This window comes from Fukomys damarensis, unplaced genomic scaffold (assembly GCF_012274545.1).
Source record: "Fukomys damarensis isolate Sample0158 unplaced genomic scaffold, DMR_v1.0_HiC HiC_scaffold_2, whole genome shotgun sequence".
NCBI lineage: Eukaryota > Metazoa > Chordata > Mammalia > Rodentia > Bathyergidae > Fukomys > Fukomys damarensis.
This window is the reverse complement of record NW_022900914.1, coordinates 44,588,398-44,608,991: the sequence shown is the minus strand read 5'-3', so window position 1 is coordinate 44,608,991 and position 20,594 is coordinate 44,588,398. Positions and strand designations below refer to the sequence as shown.

Below are 20,594 nucleotides of genomic sequence, written 5' to 3'. Positions count from 1 at the left end.
CTATTATTAAAATTTTAAGGATATTTTAAGAATGTAAAGTCACTTAAAATGATACTACTAAGTCTAGAGTAGTTTAGTAACAGAAATACAGGGATATATACTTTAAAAAACTGGAGAAATTCTTCATGTAAGAGGCCAGAATCTTAAGCCCTGGCAAACAATTTGCTACTTTCATCTAAGTGTAAAATAAATAATATGTCTTTTGAGAAAACATGGTTAAAATCATTTTTGTATTCTTAGTGCAAAGACGGCACAATGACAGTTAAACAAATAGGGTGGCCTTTAGTTTGAAAAAAAACTGTCAAATTCTTCGAGTTTTTCTACCTTTAAACTCAGATGTACAGTAAATTACAGATGTGGGAACATAAAATAACATTCCTGTAAGAAGAACATTTCTATAACTTAGCTAAATTTTTTTCAGTATTGATTTGGTAAAAATATCTCCAAGTTTCAAAAAATAAAAGTAGTAAATGAAATTACAAAGTTCACATGTACAGTACTAGAAAAAAGAATAGCCGTCATTTTTAAAGCCTGGTTTTGGCTGAAGAACTACAACAGCAATCTTGCCTCCCCACCTGTCATGTAATTTACCCAGTTATACTTGCATAGTTCTCTATAAAGACAGAATCTTTGAGGGAAAAAAAGAAAAAAGACCAAAGTGTTGTGCAACCTATGGCTTTTACTTTTTATTGCCATTATACAAAGTACATGAAAAATATTAATTATTACTCAACCTCTTTGTCTGCTTCTTATTGCCAGATAAAAAGAAAAGTCAAGGTAACAAAATTAATTCTACTTGCTACATTAAAGGCAGACATTTCAATGTTTTATTTGAAAAGAGTTAATAGAAAAAGTTACAACTATCAAAAGAAGGAAAATCACTTAAGTACCTCCTTAGATCCTAAATTTTTCCAGAGAGAAAAAGTAAATGTGCACTGAATAGAGGAAGAGTTACTTTTTTCTTTTCATAAACTTTCTTGCTTCTTTCAGAAGTTCTTCTACGTCTTCCTGTGCTTGGTCTTCCTTTCCTGGTTCCCAGTCGGAATCCTCATCTGTTGGCTCATACTCTTCTCCCTCATCATCTAGAAAGCTGTCATTCAGGTCGTACTCACTGGGCCGTCCAACATCATCTTCATCTGAAACGCTTCTCACTGACAAGTACAATATTGGTACGCAACACATCAACTGCCATTCAACCTGACATTAGAGATGTTTACTATAAAATGTCTTTTTATAGTGAGAAGAATTCATTTTATCAATAGAATTCTTAACACTACAAAAATTTTAAAAGGGCAGTAAAATGATCATTTGTTATTTATGATACTAACTTTTCTTGTCATGAAATTCTGGGGGTAAAATGGCCTGTAAGACTCAAAATTATGGTTTTTTAGTAAAATCATAATCATAATCATGCTACCCTATACTAATACCATGTGGTAGAGGATATTTGTTCCAGTTACTCACTGCCCCTTCCTGTGATAACACCACACACACACACACACTCCATTGAACTGACCTGGCCAAAGGAACATGAGCAGAAGTGTGTGCCCCACTTCCAAGCAGAAGCTTTGTCTTTCTGTGGTTCTGCCTGGCTGCTTCCCCCTCTGCCACATGAACAGCATGTTCCAGATAAGGGCTGATCCCTCAGCCTGGATTCCAGGGTGAGAATACACACAGGGCAGAGCCACAGGCAACTCACAGATGCACCACGAAGGAGAAATACCCCTATTTGTTGTTATAAGGCACTGAAATTTGGGAGGGTTTTCATAGCAAACCTGGCAAAATCTGGCTTGGCCCACTAGGATTGTAATCAAATAAGAAGATATAACCTTAGGTATCTAGGAAAGTTAGTATTATGAATCTAAGGTTTCTTTCAGCTCATGTTTCAATAAGACTCACAGTAACAGCCACTAGAATATATATATATACACATACATATATATGAATGAATGAATTCTTCTGTCTCCAAATTAATTTATCCCTTACCCTACACTCTCTTTTATGTTTTTTTCCACAATGAGCAGCAGAGCTAGTTGAAATTAAGGTGTAAGATGCTCTAGGCTGATATGGAACATTTTTTAACCAACCAGGAAGATTTCACCTGGAAATCTTAGTAGTGAACAAACCCTGATGAACAGCAGACATATGGGTTAAAAATATTAAAGTCTGCTGGGAACTCAAGAAAGGTCTACCATGCAAAACATATCACTGCTTATTCTAAAGAGGATTTGAGATAGCTGAGTTTAAAAATTATGTAATAAAATTCAAATAAATGTAGAAATTAAGAACATAAAGAGCAAAATATACAAGTTCCAACCTCAATTTTTAACATAATTATAAACTAAGCATCAAATTCCTTCCCAAGTTTTTTGGTAATTGAGCCTTAAAAAGATACCTAATAGGTCATTCTTATTAGCATAACACAGGAAGTCCATCAGTTCCATAAGGGAAATCTTGCAGTACTCTTATCAGTTCACATATCTTTACCTCCCTGCAAACATCTTGAGGAAATGTTTTATTTCTAGCTAATTTCAATCTCCCATTTCAAAAAATGGCAAAATGGTTTAAGAAATACTTGGGACTCCAGGTAGCTGAAAGTTGGGAAAATGAGCAAAAAGAGCAGAACATCAACCTCTGTTCTTGTCTATTTTCTCCTCAGAAGTACCTAATATAAATTTTTTTTGTAAGATGCGCTTGTACATGACCACCAAAGTATGTGCTAATGACATCTCAATAGACTGTTTCCTTTTAGATTCAGATATTATCTTAAAGGATTTATATGAAAAACAGATGTAAAGCTGAAACAACTTTAAGTTCTCCTCCTGTCTCGTTGGCTGCTCCTTCTCGGTCTCCTTTGCTGGACTTCCCTTAACAATCTCTAAATTTTGGAATGCCCTTGTTTCAGGCTGGGACCTCTTCTCTAACCCAGTCCTTACATGACTCCATCCAGTTTAGTACCCTAAATCTCCAAATTTATATCATAAGCCTTGACCCACAGCCCTGAATTCCAGGCTCATTTATCTGACTGCCCATGTATTATCTCCATGTGGATGACTAACAGGCATCTGGAACCTAAACTCCCAGAACAAAATTCTTGAGTTGCCGCACTCAAATCTGATCATTCTTTCATTAGTCTCCAATATGACTCCTATGACCTTCCAATTTTCTGGCTGGAGTCACCCTGAATTCCCCTTACTGAAAACCCAAGTGCAATATGTCAAGAGACCCTTTGGTTCTATCTTTGAAGTGTACTCACCACATCTTACCACATCCACTATAACACTGGTTCAAACTCTATCATCTTCTTCCTGGATGCAATGTCTTCCTACCTGGCTTCCTTACTACCATTCTAGTTTTTTCTCCACAAAGAAGCCAGAAAATTTTGCAACAGCTATCTATCTCCCTCTAAATAAATTCTGAAGTCCTTAATTCAAGGTTTTCGCTTCTAAGCCCCTACACAACTGGCCCACCGCTAGCTTTCCTGAGCTCATTTCCTGCCACTCTCTACTTACTCTCCTTGTTCCAATTCTATCTGCTCTCTGCTGCTCTTAGAAGAGTATAAGGATGTTCACCTATGTGCAGACCTTTAGAACCTGCTATTCCCACTCCTTGGTATACTTTTCCTCAGATGATTACCTGGCTTGCTCTCCCTCCTTCTGGTTTCTTTTCTAATGTCAAATTATCAGACAGTGCATCTTTTACCATTCTATGGGAGATGGTACTTCCTTCCCCCACACTCTTTTTTTATTTTAATTTATTAATTTTATTGAGTTTATTGGTACATTTTAGGGATACAGTACAGTTACATTCATTGTTGGGATCATGTACCTCTACATGGCAAGTCTTGATTCTCATTTTTTCCCCTTACCTCTGCCCTCCCTTCACCCCCTCACTCTTGCTATTCTGTTTTTATAAAGACTTGTTTTTCTTCTTAACAATTATCACCACATGACATCATGTAATATATGTATACTGGCCACACTTGTAGCAGTTCTACATGGGCAGGCTTTTGCATCTATTGCACCCTCAGCTATTACACCAGTGCTTAACATGTAGAAGACAACTGATATACATTTGTTGAATATATGAATGGATGAATGAAACATTTGCAAGTTGAACACAATTGTTTTACAGAAACTTTTTCAGTTTACACCTCTGATCACCAGCCTGCCTATCAATATAATTACCTAGGAAGAAACTTTTACTTAAATCTAGCTATGTGAAGGGACTTCAAGCTTCAGTGAACACTAGAAATCTTTAGCAATTTATTGAGCAGTCTCTCTCATTGAGGTAGTAAGGCCTTTTCATCAGAAGAATCTCAATTGTTTCCTCAAAAAATATTTTTATATATTATTGTTTATAGTTGATATTTATGTTCTTTTAATAGGAAGTCCAGAATCTAACAAAACTATCTGTAACAAAACTCAGTATAGCTAGTAGTCAAATTTCATCCACTTTACTTCACAAGAATGAGTACTTTAACTGTGTTTCTACTGAATAAACAAAACAATGACCTAAGACTCCCTGGAATTCAGCTCCCTATAGATACTTAATGTGGATTTAAATGCTAACAAGTTATTACTTTTGTGGAAGCCAAAGAATAATAATAATAAACTCTCTTGCAGTAGATTCGATCATCAATTTCAGATATTTGCAATTGTTATCTACATGGGTATTTCCTGTTTTTAAATTGATCATAGTTCTGTGAAGATGGTTTTAGAGAAACATTAGTTTCTGCTCATCAGTGTTCAGTGAGCCTTGGGGTAATAAAACATATACACTGATCCAGTGAAACTGTCAGTCTAAATTACTATAAGATTTCCTGAATCAAGGGAACAATTTCAGGAATCAGGGCTCTGAAATCAATGTGACTACCACCTAATCTAAAACTAAAATGACTATCTTTACCATAAAAATTAGTGCTTTTTGCATAAGAAATATACACTAAAAGCAAGAAGGGGAAAAATCACCTCTATGCATGAACTCCCTAACTGGGCAAGCAGAAACATACAGCATGGTATCTAGGCATCTGGATTTTAAGTGATGAAATGAGCAGTTTGCATAAAACTTGCAACAGCACTGCCTGCTGTATAAAAATTCAAAATGGATACAAGATCTAAATTTTAAAATAGAAACATATCTATTAACTTAGATGGAGTGTATTTATGTCTAGAGTACTAAAGCACTAAAGTTACAATAAAAAATATCAAGCAGAATTATCCTACTATGAAGTTAATCTCATCGCTCTACTATAAGTGAGTTTTATATATGTACATAGAATTGTGAATGAGTATAGACTCAATAGTATGTGTTTTATTCTCTCGTTTTGAGGGCAGAGATATTGTTCGTTGAACTGGTTTCTGCATTATATAAATGTTACAAAGAAGTTGTTAAAGGAAAAATAGTAGAGTTGAGAAACAGGAGAAACAAGGTAAAAATGGATTGATGTAAAGAGAATAGATGGATATCTGATGCCTGTCCCTTCTCCTTCTCTTATTCTCCAAAGTTTAGTTTCTATTGGGGATCCCTGTGGTTCTTTTTGATGAAACTGACTCTGCCCAGTTCAACAAAATGGCCACAATAATTAGTTCAAGGCAAGAATGCAATCACAGCTAGTAAAAAGAATAAATTTCATTATTTTTCCTAGGAATCACGATGGTCACTCTCTCCTTAGATGTAAACATGGGTGTTCAATAAAGGTGCATTTAGTCTTTTAGATAGGAGACAATGCCTTAGAATGGTAACACCTCTCTAAAGACAGAATGATGATAGGAAACTGCGCCTTTGGGCAATACTGTAGACATTATTAATGAGCCAAAGAAATAAATCTTGTTTAAATCCAGCCCTACCTCTGGACTTTTCAGTTATAGAAGGCAATGAGTTCTCATCACTTAGACTACTTTGAAATTTTGTGTTCAGACACTTGCAAACAAAAGAAATCTAACAGATACAGAGAAAATTCTGTATTGTAAGATGATGACTGGGGATCACATTTGCTGCATAAAAGGTATGCAGTTTTTTAAATGTAAAAATAGTCACTAAAGCCAGCAATTCAACACACTCACAGATGTAGAGTTAAAAAACATTTTTATAATAACTGGAAAGTGTAACAAGGTTGAACAGGAGAATCACTGAGGGTTTCTTTTTGAGTTTCTCTGAAGTAGAATTACTTACCCTGAAGTATACTGTGCCTATACTCTATCTTGTGCTGGAGATTCTTCCTGGAAAAAAAGAAAAATAAGATATAATTTTTCAATTACTAACAATTAATAAGACTATTTTAGCTAACCTAGAAAATAAGTAACCTACAAATAAGATTAGGCTCCAACAGGCCTCTTACTGAAAAGTACTTGCTTTTTAATTATGGCACTTATTGAGTGCCCACCATACTAAACATATTTTTGGATATAAAGTACTAAACAAGAACTTACACTCTATAAAGACAAGGTCAGATAAAACACAATATATCATGTATCATGTTTCTAAAAATCCAACAAAGTACATTTCTAAATTTGTATCACACACACAAAAAAATGCAAATAGCTCTAACATATCTAACAAATGCCAATTGTGCTATATATATTCATATACATATATTTTCCAGAAAGATAATTCTAGGGCCATTCTTCTTTTTCATTTTTGTACTGGGGATCGAACTCAGGACCTTGCACTTGCGAGGCAGGTGGTGGAGCCACTGAGCTAAATTCCTCTAGGGCCATTTTTGAATCCAAAGAAAAACCCATTTAAGTAAGGCTTCCAAAGAATGCCAATCATTTGTTATAAAAAAACAGGAAAGTCAATCTTGTTGAAAAAGTCATATTTTGAAGTCAAACCAAAATTACAGTTTAAAGATCATTTTTATTATATGCACTTATTTGTATCCTATTATTTAATTAAACATATGTTTGGGATATATGACATTCTCCAGATAACACAAAACTTCCAGCAGCAAAAATCTATAGCAACTGGTAAACCATTCCTCCTTGATTAGTACCCCTCTCTTCAGGGAAAAACAAAGGATGACTATGGTACACTAACCACAGATACATGCTGAGGTGTACAACTTTTATTGTGTCAGAAATAATTATTTTTATATGATGAAGTTTCATTTCTTTATTCATTTTGTAAGTGCTGACTGAATGCTTCATTATATTCTGGCTCTAAGGAGGCACTGAGGCTGAAATATTTATCAAAATACATTACTCTTAAAGAGAGTCTGGGAGTAACAGCAGGACAGACATTAGATAAGCATTTTTTTAACTGAAAAATAACAACTTTTTTGAAGATGAGAAGTATTTCTTTAGATAATTTTTAATAAACAAATACTGAATCAAGCCATAGGCCTTCTCTTTCTTGGGCTAAATAACCTCACTGTTCATTTTTTCTTTTCATTTGGGCAAATAGTAGGTTATATATAGATTTAAGTTTTTCTGTAAATCCTCTCATTCAACTTTATATTTCCATGCCTATTCCAATGGATAAAAATGGCCAAAGTTCCAGGAAGCAGACCTCTGACCCCTGACACAGTCTATGAATCACAGGATGTAAATACTAGGGATGGTCTCAGAGCGGCTAGTACATCTCCTTAGGTGGCAAATGAGCAAGGTGACCCTAAACAGTACAGTTCTTCAGGGTTTGTGCTTTCCAACTTAAGCAAAGGCCATAATAAGAGAGGTCCAGGAAAATTTATAAACTGGATTAAAGAAACGTTTCTATAAATAATCAAATGATTAAATGTCCCATTTATAAATTTCTGAATGAGATCTGTGTGAAAAAATCCTGGATCTTTTTGTTTTGATTTGTTTTGGGTTTTTTTCTTTGGTACTGGGTAACTCAGGACATTCTGCTTGCGAGACAGGCGGCAGCATCACTGAGCTAAATTCCCCGTCCGGGATCATTTTTTTTTTTTAAGTCCATGCTTTCTGTTTAAAATGGTTTACTAAGGGCCAGGGATTTAGCTCAGAGGTTCTGCCACCTGCCTTGCAAGCCCAAGGGTACGAGTTCGATCCCTGGTACCAAAAACATAATAAAATGGTTTATTAAAAATTATACTTTAATATATTTTAGTATATTTTTCTCCTCTGTGCCTCTGACACTGAGATACTGATGAACAAAGTAAAATAATTTCTAATCATAGAGAGCCATTTGCTTTATAAATATTTGTCTTCTTGTTTTAGCAGTGCTTAATATTTTACATATGCTCCAAATATTTTCATCTTCATCATAATTTGTTAGCCAGTAGGAAATTATTACAAAAACATAACTGTAACCAAGTTGATAAAATCCCAAAAATAAGAGTACTACTGTTTGAAAACTATGACAACAAGGGAACCTATTTTCCACAAGGTTTTACTAGAGTTATAACTCCTTGGGTTCAATCACCCCTCCAAGAAAACCCTATCCAGCCATGGTGGTACATGCCTGTAATTTCTGTACTCTGAGAGACTGAGACAGGAATATTTCAAGTTGGAGCCCAGCCTGGGTAACTTCTGGAGACCGTGTATAAAGAGCGGAGGGGTGTAACTCAGTGTAAAAGCTCTGGATTTAATCCCCTGTTCTGGAAGAAAAACATGCAGGTGGGAAGAAGAGGAGTTCCAGTTAAAAACTCTGGAATCTCTGTAACGCTGTAGAAAAGACCTTTCTGTAATGAGAAAACTTTTCCCTTTCTGTCCTGTCCACTATGGTAGACCCTGACTATATGTGGACATTAAAAACTTGAAATGTAGCCAGGAGAGCTGAGGACCTGAATTTTAAATTTAATTTTGGTTAATTAACAATTAAATGTGAGTAGCCATATGTGGCTAGCATGGCTATCACACTGAACAATACAGATTCAGTTCAACAGATCCTTCTTGCCAGCCAAGGTTAATTTAAAATTAGACTAACTTAACGTCCCCTCAAACATTCTCTTACAGAAAAGGGAAAACTTTTATAGGTAGAAATGCTATTATTGAAAGTAGGAGTATGGTGACTAAAATTAGATGAGGGTGACGTCTAAAATGAGAAGAATCCAATTCGAGTCCTAGCTTGGCCACCTGCCTACTGGATGTCTAAGCTTCAGTTTCCCTTTTGTAAAAGGGGAATAACAACAGAACCTATACTCAGATGAAACTGCTGAAATTCCACGGGCAAAACAGTAAGTCCTTAGTCTAAAGGCTTGGCAGGTGGTCGGTAACTAACATTTGTCATCAATTCATTCTTTGCTTTTTCAAAAAATAGTCACAAAGGACTTACTACACATCAGGCCCTGTGTCGGAGTCAGTGACATCCCTTATGGCTACTACTACAACTTTTTAAAAATAACTTTTCCTACAATGTGAGCATTAAGCAGTGCAGGAGTGCACTGCAGTTTTATACGGTCATAACTCAACAGTTTTGAGAAGTGGAAAAGATTCTATGTAAGATTGTGTAGTTGGCGTAATTAACCCAAATTTGACTTGTTGATGGAAAAGAAATTTCAAACTTGAAAAAATAAAATGGATAACTTAGATGTGATGAAGAGAGCTGCAAATAAACAAAGCTACTTTGATGATTTGTAGAATGGTCTTTCCTTACTAGACATGCTTGTTCAACTTGGTCCTTCCTGAAGTACAATTAATGCTGAGCATCAGGGAAGAAGGAACCAAAGAATGGATGACATTAATACCAAAGGATTCTTCACTTTTAATGTGGAAAAAAATATCACTGGTTATTTGCAGTTTTTTTGGTAACAATCCATTTTGAAAAATTCAAACCTACTAAATACAGGAAAGAACACTAAAATTCCATATACTTTGAGATTCTCCAAATGTTAACATTCTACATGGATGCCTACCTGTCTACCCAGAGTAATCTGAAATATAAACAGCTTTTCTGCTTCCTTTTAAATACTTTTGCATGCTTCAGGTCCCACATGGTCCTTATCTTTTCCCAGTTTGCCCGCAACAATTAAGCAGGAAATGGTTAAATGTGGTCTTAACTGTTTGCTAGTAAAGCCTCCGCCAAATGCTCTTTCAGACTCTTCAGTAACTACGTGTTGGTCTCCAAACACAAGTGAAGAAAGTGAAGAAATGAAATCAGCATATCACAGAGAAGTATGCACATCCATGTTTATAGCGGCACAGTTTGTAATAGCTAAAACTTGGAAACAACCTATTTGCCCATCAGTTGGAAACTGGATAAAGATGTGGTTTTTCTATAAAATGGAATATTACTCAGCCATAAAGAATGAGAAAATAGATTCATTCACAGGAAAATGGATACATATTGAAGATATACTCCTAAGTGAAATAAATAAGGCACATGTGTAAATACCGAATAGTTTCTCTGGTGTGAATAATCTGCAATAATACATAAGATCCTAATAAGATTACTGACATTGAGAAATGGGAAGAAAGGGGCTAAAGGTGTAGGGAAGGTGGGACGGGTAGGGGAAGGGTAATAAGGGAAAAGAAAAAAATGTGAGATAATGAAAAGATGGAAATAAAGTGTTTGTAGATGGGGAGGGGAGGAGGGGATGAAGGGAGGGCAGGGACAAGGGGAAAAAATGAGAACCAAGACTTGTCATGTAGAGGTACAAGATCCCAACAATGAATGTAACTGTACTGTATCCCTAAAATGTACCAATAAACTCAATTAAAGCTGGAAAAAAATAAAATAAAATAAGAAATGAAAGCAAGAGAATTAACATTGAGACTCAAGTAGTTTATAACCTTGTGCTGGTCAAAAGATTGCTGGTCTCAGTTGTCAGGCTAGAAAGATTAAAAGGCGCAATAATGTTAAAAGGGAAAGTGAAGATGCAGTACCAGAAAACAGAGAAGGATACAGGTTCAACCTTAAAAGTCTTAGCAAGAGTTCCCCATTTTGTACTAAATTAGAATACATCCACAGTTGCATTCACAAATTCTCATTTACATCCTCTAACTCACATTCTACCCAGGAAAGGGCAGGCCATTTCAGAATAAACGAAGGAATAATAAAAAAGTATTACAGTTGCATATCCCAAAAAGGAAGAGCAGAATATGTATTATGAAATTTTATGTTCAAAAAAGGGAAGAAAACTATTAGCTCTATGTGTAGATTTTCATTTGTCTTAGGAGAAAATTTTTTCCTTGAGGCACAATAATTAGTTGAGTTAGTGCTTTTCCATATTTAACTTAGACACCAAAATTAAAACAAAAGAATATTAGTAAAAATCATGCTAGCTATTTCATTGAAAATAAAGACAAATAGCCTCTGTGACAGGTTCAAAAGCACGCTGGTTTGGGTATTTTTAAAATTATTTTATTTTATTTTATTTATTTGTTTGTTTATTTATTTAATTTTTTTGTTACCAAGAATTGAACTCAGGGACTCGTGTTCTAAATGCTAACTACTTAAATTATCCTCACTTTCAAGGTCTTTCATAATTTCAGTCCCAACCTTGCAGCCTAATCTTTCATTTCCATTGTAGGGGAGGATTTTGGGTTCTCTCATTGATGGCACTTGCTCACACCCTGGTTTTTTTCTGTTGTTGTAGTTGTTTTCTTTTACTGAGTTTATTGGTACATTTTAGGTACACAGTACAGCTGCATTCATTATTGGGTTTTTGTACCTTCTTTACATGACAGGTGGTCTTGGTTCTCACTTTTTCCCCTTGTCCCTGCCCTCTACACCCTGTTTACCAAGAATATTCTTCTAACTGCACTGCCTAGATTCAAATCATACCTCTTCAGAAAAGCAACTTTGAAAATCATCGGGAAATAAGTCCAGAATGTATTGTCTATATTTACCATTTGGTACTTATCTCATAACTTCCAGTATTATCATCTAAATTTCCAGAATATACATAGACACATGTAAATTACAGATTCTATATGTGAGATCATGAAGTATTTGCTTTTATCTGGCTTTTTTTACTTAACATAATGTCTTCCAGGTCCATACAGTTTGTCAAAAATGACAGGATTTTTTAAGGCCAAATGGTATTAAAATATAGATAGATAGATACACAGATAGATAGATATTGCAACCCTACCTTGGCCATTGTGAACAATGCTTCAATAAACAGAGGAATACAAATACCTCTTCCATACAATTTCCTTTAACTATATACCCAGAAGTGAGTTTGCTGGGTTATATGGCAGTTCTATTTTAATTTCTGAGAATCCTCTATATTGTTTTCAATAATGGCTAAACTAATTTACATTCTCACCAAAAGTGTACAAGGTTCCCTTTTCTCTACATCCTTACCAACATTTATCTTTCATGTTTCTAATAATAGCCATTTTAACAAATGTAAGGTAATTTCTCATTGTAGTTTTAATTTGCATTTTCCTGGTGATTAGCAGTGCTGAGCATTTTTCATATCCCAGGCAGATACCTGTATGTCTCCTTTTGAGATACATTTATTCAGATCCTTTGCCTATTTTTAACAATTGGGTTATTAGTTTTCTTGCTATTGAGTTAATTATATATTTTGAATAGTAATCCATTATCAAATATATGATTTGTAAATGCAATATTTTCTCCAGTTCTGCAGGTTTTCTCTTCACTCTGTTGTTTCCTTGGCTTTACAAGAGCTTTTAATAAATATACTTATGCTTTTGCTGCCCGTACTTTGGGAGTCGTATCAAAACCTCTGTTGGCTGGGGATTTAGCTCAGCGGTTTGGTGACCTGCCTTGCAAGCTCAAGGACCCGAGTTCAATCCCCAGTACCCCCCTGCAAAAAAACAAAACTCTGTTGCAGGGACCAGTGTCACAGATGTTTTTGCTTGTCTTCTAGCAGTTGTACAATATTGGGTCTTACATTTTAGTTTTTAATCCTTTGTCAGTTTGTCAGTTTTTTAAATATGGTATGAGATAAGGGTTTAGTTTCATTCTTCTGCATGTAGATATCCCGATTTTGAGAGATATCCTTTCTTCACTGTGTGCTCCTAACATCTCTGTCAATTTATCAATTAGCAGTAAAAGTGTAAATTTGTTTATGAGCTTTCTAATTTTTGCCATTGGTTTATATGTCTGTTTTTATACCAGTGTCATGATGCTGTAATTACTGTAGCTATGCAATGTATTTTGAAGTAAGGTATTACGATATGATACCTCTAACTTTGTTCATTTTGTTCAAGACTGCCTCGACCAATTTGGAGTCTCAGTGATTGTGTATAAATTTTAAGGTTTTTTTTTCTTATTTCTGTGAAGAATGCCATTGAAATTTTTATGAATACATGGATCACTCTGAGTATTATGGACATTTTAACAATATTAATCTTCTGATCCATGAATATAGGAGATTTTTCCATGTACTTGTGTCTATTTAATTTTTTCATCAACATTTTAGTTGTCAGTATACATGCTTTTTACCATCTCCATTAAATTTATTCCTAAGATTTTTTGTAGCTATTTTTAATAGGATTGCTTTCTCGATTTCTTTTTTTTTGTAGAGTTCACTGTTAGTGTATACAAATGCTACTGATTTTTATATGTTGATTTTACATCCTATGTCTTTACTGAATTCATTAACTACCTCCACAGCTTTTTGGTGTAATCTTTAAATTAGTTAGATATTCATATATACAAGAATGATTGTGTCACTAGGTATACTTTTCTATTACATAGGAAAAATATAAGGAATAATCAAGATATGCAATGACTATTTAAAGTTTTAAAAATTTGTTACAGTAAAAAATACATTGCCACAATCTCCTTAAAATATTTTAAAATTTTTTCTTGCTTCTGATACACTATTCAATCATTCTTGCCAATGTATTTTACTGTAGAAGGTTTTTTATTTAAACAGTCAACATATTTTTGATCACCACTTGTATACTTGATTTTCCTTTTTACTACTAAAAACTTACTGCTTAAAAGAATAAACAGAAGTCTTAAATTATTCCTAAAGCATATAAGAGTGATGATAATGAGGCTGAAAATGAGCTTTATTTAGTTAATGCTAATACTTATGTTTTCTACTAAACCCTAAATCACGGATTATGTTTTTCTTAGAAATTAATCCTTTTAAAAGCAATTTTACTATTGTACATATCCCACAGAATGCCAACTCTAATTAGATTGAAAAAACTGCACTCACAGAGTTATATCAAAGTGCTCACTGAATCTTTTCACATAAACCTAAGACTAAAATATATTAGAATTTCCTGCCATTAACAAATCATATTACTTCCCCAGGAAACAATGAAATACTGACAATCATATTAATCAGAGTCCATTGCAATCAAGTTCCTGAGACACAGACTATTCAGCATTGTAAGACACTTAGCTCTAATCATAATCAATCACTCAGGTCAACTAGGAACACAGATGCTTAAAAAAAGAGATTCCGTTGCATCTTGGACCTGTTCTCATCTGGCTTATTAAACTTCAGATCACTTACATTATGTTATGGAAGGAGTTCAGGATTCAGAATCAAAAGAGCTGAGCTTCAATTCAAACTAAACCATTTACTGATTATGTAACTTTGGCAAAGTCCTTTGAAACAAGCTTTTCTCATCACAAAGCAAAGGTAACACTAGCTGTCTCAGGTTGTTGCAAGGGTAGATGAAGTAATACACATAAACACTAGCAGGCTATTAAGCATTTCACATGTGTTATTTTTATAGATGTAAAAGTTAATTTAATTTTAAGATACCCAACAACACTGGAAATCCTATACACTAGTAAAAGTAATGGGAAATTAATACCAATACTAAATTTTTCCCTCTATAACACATACAATCTTGGTTTGAATATTTCTCCAACCATATTGCACACATTTACATAAGTATTTCTCACATTTGGTTATGTATATGCCTTTTTCAAAAGTCAGTTATTTCATTATAGGGCAAAAATGTATTTTTCACATAACCATGAATCCTAGCTAAGTGGCAACTACGTACAGCTCTTTGAGGGTACAGAAGATTTTGAAATAAGTTTGAAGGGAAATGCCAAATTCCACTTAGATCTTTTCCTAATAAGGAATGCAATTACTTAATCAAACTTCACTCATAAAAGATTTACATAGACCTGTTTCACAATCAGAATTTTCTGCAACTCAGCAGGTTTCAAAAATCCTGTTTGTTTTTTTCACTGATGCCCATTATTAACAGTAATGTTTTTGTTATAAACATAAAACTATATTCATAAACACAGCAGGTTTTTGTGTTGTGTCTTAAAATATATATTTACTAAACATTTTTATATTCACAAGATAGGTACATTAATAATAAAAAGTTGGAATAATACTATAATTAAAAATTTTAAGAAGGATTGGTAGTAGAGCAGTTGCCTAGCATGAACAAAGTCCTGACTTTGTTCTCTAGCACCACAGAACAAATGAACGCCTATAGGAAACTGTGGTACAAATTTTTCCATTATTATAAATACTTATTAATCTTTGTAATTCTAATGAGCCAATGGACAAAATTGACACTTTCTAATATTTCCTGATGATAATTGAAGAGAAATGGAGTAGTTCCCATTGCTACCTATGTTATTCATATAATCAATAAAATTTTCTTGAATACTTACTATGTACCAAGAACTGTTCTAAGTCCCAAAGAACAGTAGTGAGCAAGTGGGCTCCATTCTCATGGGGATTACATGCCAGTATATATGATAAACAAATACACACACATACACACACACACACACACACACACACACACACACACAATCTTCACAAATGATTTCTAAGAAGAAAACTAAAGCAAAGGCTACAGAGAGTGACCGAGCATGGAGATGCGGGTAAGTGCTTAGGTAGAAAGGTCAGAAGATGTTTCTGAGGAATGTATGTATCCCTAAGGTAGAATACCCAGGAAGAGAAAAAGCAAATGTTGTTTTACTTTCTAAGGCCCTGTGGTGAAAAAAAGCTGGAGTATTTGGAAAAATACACAGATTGGTATAGTTTAAGGGGAATGAAGGAAAATAATAGGAAATGAAGTCTTCAAATAGCTCTGTTATGGGAAACAATTAGAAAGTTTCTGAATAAGAAAACAATACACTAGGACTTATCTTTAAAGAATTACTCTGGTTGCTATGTGGAAAGTAAACTATAGGAGGTAAAGAGAGAAAATAAGGATATCAAGAACCCACTCAGATGAAATATTTAGGAATTCATCTAACAAAGGAAGCAAAAGACCTCTACATTGAAAACTACAGCACTCTGAAAAAAGAGACTGAAGAGGATATCAGAAAATGGGAAGACATCCCTTGCCTTTGGGTAGGAAGAACCAACATAACGAAAATGGCCATACTTTCAAAATTGCTATACAGATACAATGCAATCCCTATTGAAATCCCAACAGTACATTTCACAGAACTAGAGAAAATACAAAAATTCATTGGAACCATAAAAGACCAAGAATAGCAAAAGTCATTCTAGGCAACAGACACATGACAATCTCCAACTTGAAATTATACTACAAAGTCACTGTGATAAAAAACAGCATGACACTGGAAAAGAAACAGACCTGAGGATCAGTAGAATAGATTAGAAGATGCAGAAACAACTTCAGATGTACTCAGCTACCACACCTTTGACAAAGGAGCCAACTATCCTCAGTGGAGGAAAGATTACCTTTTCAAATTGTATTGGAAAAATTGAATTTCAACCTGCCAAAGATTAACACTAGACTGCTATCTTTCACCATACACTAAACTAAAATCAAAGTGGATTAAAGATCTAAATATTAAAACAGAAACGCTAAATTTGCTGGAAGATAAATTAGGTAGAACTCTCGAAGACATGGGCATAAGAAAAGATTTTATGAATAAATCCCCAGTAGCATGGGAACTAGCATAAAGAATCAACAACTGGGATCTCATCTTATTAAAAAGCTTCTGCACTGCAAAAGAAACTTCCAACAGAGCTGAGAGACAACTTATAGTGTGGGAAAAAAAATTTACCAGCTGTTCCTCAAAGGACTACTATCTAGAATATATAAAGAACTCAAAAAAAATCAGAGCCCCTTGCCGGGCATGGTGGCACACGACTGTAATCTCAGCACTCGGGAGGCTAAGGCAGGAGGTGAGTTCGAGACCTGGGCTACACTGTGAGTTCCAGGTCAGTCTCAGCTACATAGTGAGACCTCTCTCAAAAATACAAAACAAAACAAAAAAATCAGAGCCTTCCAAAAATAAAGACCTGATTCAAAAATGGGCATCTGAAATGAACAGACATTTCTCAGACAAACAAGTAAAAGCAGAAAATAAATATATGAAAAATTGTTCCACATCACTGGTCATTCTAGAGATGCAGATGAAAACAACACTGAGATTCCACCCCACCCTAGAAAGAATAGCTGCTATCAAGAATTCAACCAATAATAAATGCTTGCAGGGTTGTGGGGAGATAGAAACCCTTCTCTATTGTTGGTGCAAGTGCAGACTGGTGCACTATGGAAATCAATATGGAGATACCTCAGAGAACTAGGATTAGAGGTCCCATTTGACCTAGCTACCCCTCTGCTGGGTTTCTTTCCAAAAGGATTAAAAGAATCATACCACAGTGATAAATGTGCACCCATATTTAAAGGTTGAAATGGCAGGTGGTGAGAGAAGAATCGTGGGTGTCTCTTGGCCTGAATATTATTTAATGGTGCAGGCATCTACTGAGATAGCAAACACTTAGAAGAGTTGTTTTCCTGAAGTTATGTTTTGGATAAATTTGAACTAACTATATTGTAACTAAGTAAATTTATTTAAACACATGAATCCAGAACCATTAAATTGAACCAGCTCACCTAGAAGAGACTGTGATATCTTCTAGGCTCTATGATATCTACAAGTAGTGAAGAAGAGATAACAAAGAAGGCTAAACTGAGCTGACCTCAGGAATATAACTATATTGTTCTCTGCTCCGGATTTCTCTACCGAGTTGAAGACTCTGCAGCCAAGCAATCCAATCTCTGTGTTTTCCATGTTTCTATGAAAAATTCAAATGTAAGAAAATCAAATTATTTATATAAAGTTAAGCTACAGAATTAGCATACCATAACTTAAGTACCTAAGTCAGCTGATTTAGAAAACCATTCATCATAGAGAACACCTAAGGATTAAGTAGACCATAGTAGCAAGTATAGAATATGTGCATTTACTTCCAGAAAACTGGTAACTTAATAGCACGATTTCAAATGAACTTAAAGAACCATTTTACAATTTCCTGAAATACTAATACATGTTGGATGCTAAAAAAGTCATCTTTTATTTTTATTCTATCAAAAAATAATGCATCTTGGTCTGCGATCACCCGGCGGCGTGCGCGCGAGCTCCCGGCCTACGCGGGAGCTCCCGGCCTGCGCAATAGAATATGCATTTACTTCCAGAAAACTGGTAACTTAATAGCACGATTTCAAATGAACTTAAAGAACCATTTTACAATTTCCTGAAATACTAATACATGTTGGATGCTAAAAAAGTCATCTTTTATTTTTATTCTATCACAAAATAATGCATCTTGGTCTGCGATCACCCGGCGGCGTGCGCGCGAGCTCCCGGCCTACGCGGGAGCTCCCGGCCTGCGCGACAACAGACCCAGGAAGGACCCAAGGACCCCAGAGGGGGTTTTTTTCAGCTGCCTGCCTACCTGCCTGTCTGCGATCACCCGGCGGCGTGCGCGTGAGCTCCCGGCCTGCGCGACAACAGACCCAGGAAGGAAGGTAGCCGCGCGGGCGCCCTTGAAACACCCACACGACCCCCCCCCCCGTTCTCAAAACTCCTGATCGGGCCAGTCCTTAGACCAACTCTGCAGAGGCATAGGTTCCCATGAAGGGTAGTTTTCTGAGCTCCGAACTTTGATCATCTTTAAAGAAAGGGCAGGGGAAACCTGTAATAGAACGGAGTGGAGTTCAACCCTGAGGGTAAGGAAACTAAAGTTAGGCTTTGTAGATTGTGTTCAGTCTCAGTCGTGAGGAACAGCCATTGGCTAGCTATAACCAGGGGATTGGGTTCCGCATATGACTGTGCATGTGGTATAATATGAGATCAGAGATAGCCTGAAAGAGGACCTTCAAATTCTTTTTCTTTCCCTCTCTCTTGTCTCTTTTTTCCTCTTTCCACCCTAAAATTTCTTTCTTTTTTCTGTCCTGTCTCTCCAACTCAGTCTCTTGCTCCACCATAGTGTCCCTCATCTCCCTTTTTATTCCAGTTCCTGAAGAACTCAGACTTCTTTTTTTATTTTTTGTTTTTAGGACGGGTTTCTCTTTATGTTCTTTTCTCCAGTCATTTTACCTCACTCATGGCTCTGTACCTTCAAGGGAAGGCAAGCGCCTGTTACTGTTAAGGGGATATATTCCTGTCCTTATTCCTGCACTCTCTCTATCCCCCCTGAACTTAATAGCTTTGTAAAGATAGTAAGGTAATTCTACAACCTCTGGATTCACTTCAAACCTGCTCTAATTCTTTCACTTATCTAATCCTCTTGTTCTAAGTCGAACCCCCCATCCTAAATGGTAAAGATGCCATATTGAAAAGAATATTCACTGCAAACATACTATGAGCTGCTTCTTGAAATTAATCTAATTCACATGAGTTAAAGGTGATACATTAATGACTACCATAAGTGGTCAGTTGGCAAGCTGTGCCTGATCCTATTGGGCTGCTGAATGTATCAATTGGGACAAAGAGTGGTGATTGATTTAAAGAGTTGTTTTCTCTGATATTATGAAAACGAGAATGTCTATGAGTCATTAGAAACTCAAAAGCTAAAACGCAACTATATTAGGAAGATTTAAGTAATACCCAGAAATTAAAGAAGGACAACCCAACAATAAAAATAAAAATGAGAAAACACTTAAGCAAGACACAAAAACAAATATCCAGTTCACCAATAGCAAATAGTAGGACAAATGAGGATGAAAAGTCTGATAGTGAACCAACAGGACTCCCTGGACCCATAGCACAGGAGGTAACAAAATTGATCAATCAGGCTCTAGAAAAATTCAAATCAGAAATAATTTCCCAGCTAGCCAGAGAGATGATGAGCAAAATAGAAGTCATGATTCGAGACTCTAGAGCAGAAACTGAGAAAAAAATAGATGAGCTCAAGACTGTGATAGAAGCCATGAAGACTCAGCATAAGAAAGACATGGAAACAATGAATGCCCAACAGAGGAAAGAAATGGAATCCATAAAACAGATTCAAACAGATATCCAGGAGATTAAAAACTCTATTGAAAGTGTACGAAACAGAATAAAAGATTGCGAAGATAGAATTTCAGATATAGAAGATAGGATAGCAGTCAGTGACCGTGAAAAAAGAGGTCTATTAAAAACAGTAAGGGATCATGAGAAATCAATCCAACAACTCCTAGACGATACAAAGAAAAATAACATAAGACTGATAGGAATTCATGAAAAAACAGGAGAAAACACAAATGATATAAAAAAGCTCTTCACAGAATTAATGACAGAAAACTTCCCAAACAGAAGGGAAGAATTAGACATACAGATAAGTGAGGCATATAGAACCCCAACTAGCCACGATCAAAAAAAATCTACACCTAGACATATAATAATCAAGATTCCAGAAATCCAACAGAAAAACAAAATACTACAAGCAGTAAGAGAAAAGAAACAAATCACATGCAAAGGGAAGCCCATTAGAATCACAGCAGACTTTTCAACACAAACCCTTAGGTCAA

General features: G+C 35.3%; 1 protein-coding gene across 7 annotated transcripts in view; it reads right to left on the bottom strand.

Moving 5' to 3' along the window:
* Positions 1 to 689: 689 nt before the first annotated feature.
* The window catches only part of Aplf (aprataxin and PNKP like factor), a 104,811-nt gene continuing 84,906 nt past the window's right edge, over positions 690 to 20,594 (bottom strand). For 2 of the 7 annotated variants that reach the window (XM_010609703.3, XM_033764442.1), the window contains exons 10-12: positions 17,783 to 17,878; positions 6,175 to 6,221; positions 694 to 1,151 (exon numbers count right to left, since the gene is read on the bottom strand). In XM_010609703.3, the coding sequence (XP_010608005.1) occupies positions 952 to 1,151; positions 6,175 to 6,221; positions 17,783 to 17,878 (343 nt within the window). In that variant the 3' untranslated portion in view covers positions 694 to 951. Of the gene's footprint in view, positions 1,152 to 6,174; positions 6,222 to 17,782; positions 17,879 to 20,594 lie in introns of all 7 variants that reach the window. The other 5 variants (XM_010609706.2, XM_010609704.2, XM_010609707.2 and 2 more) reach the window with 5 other exon arrangements.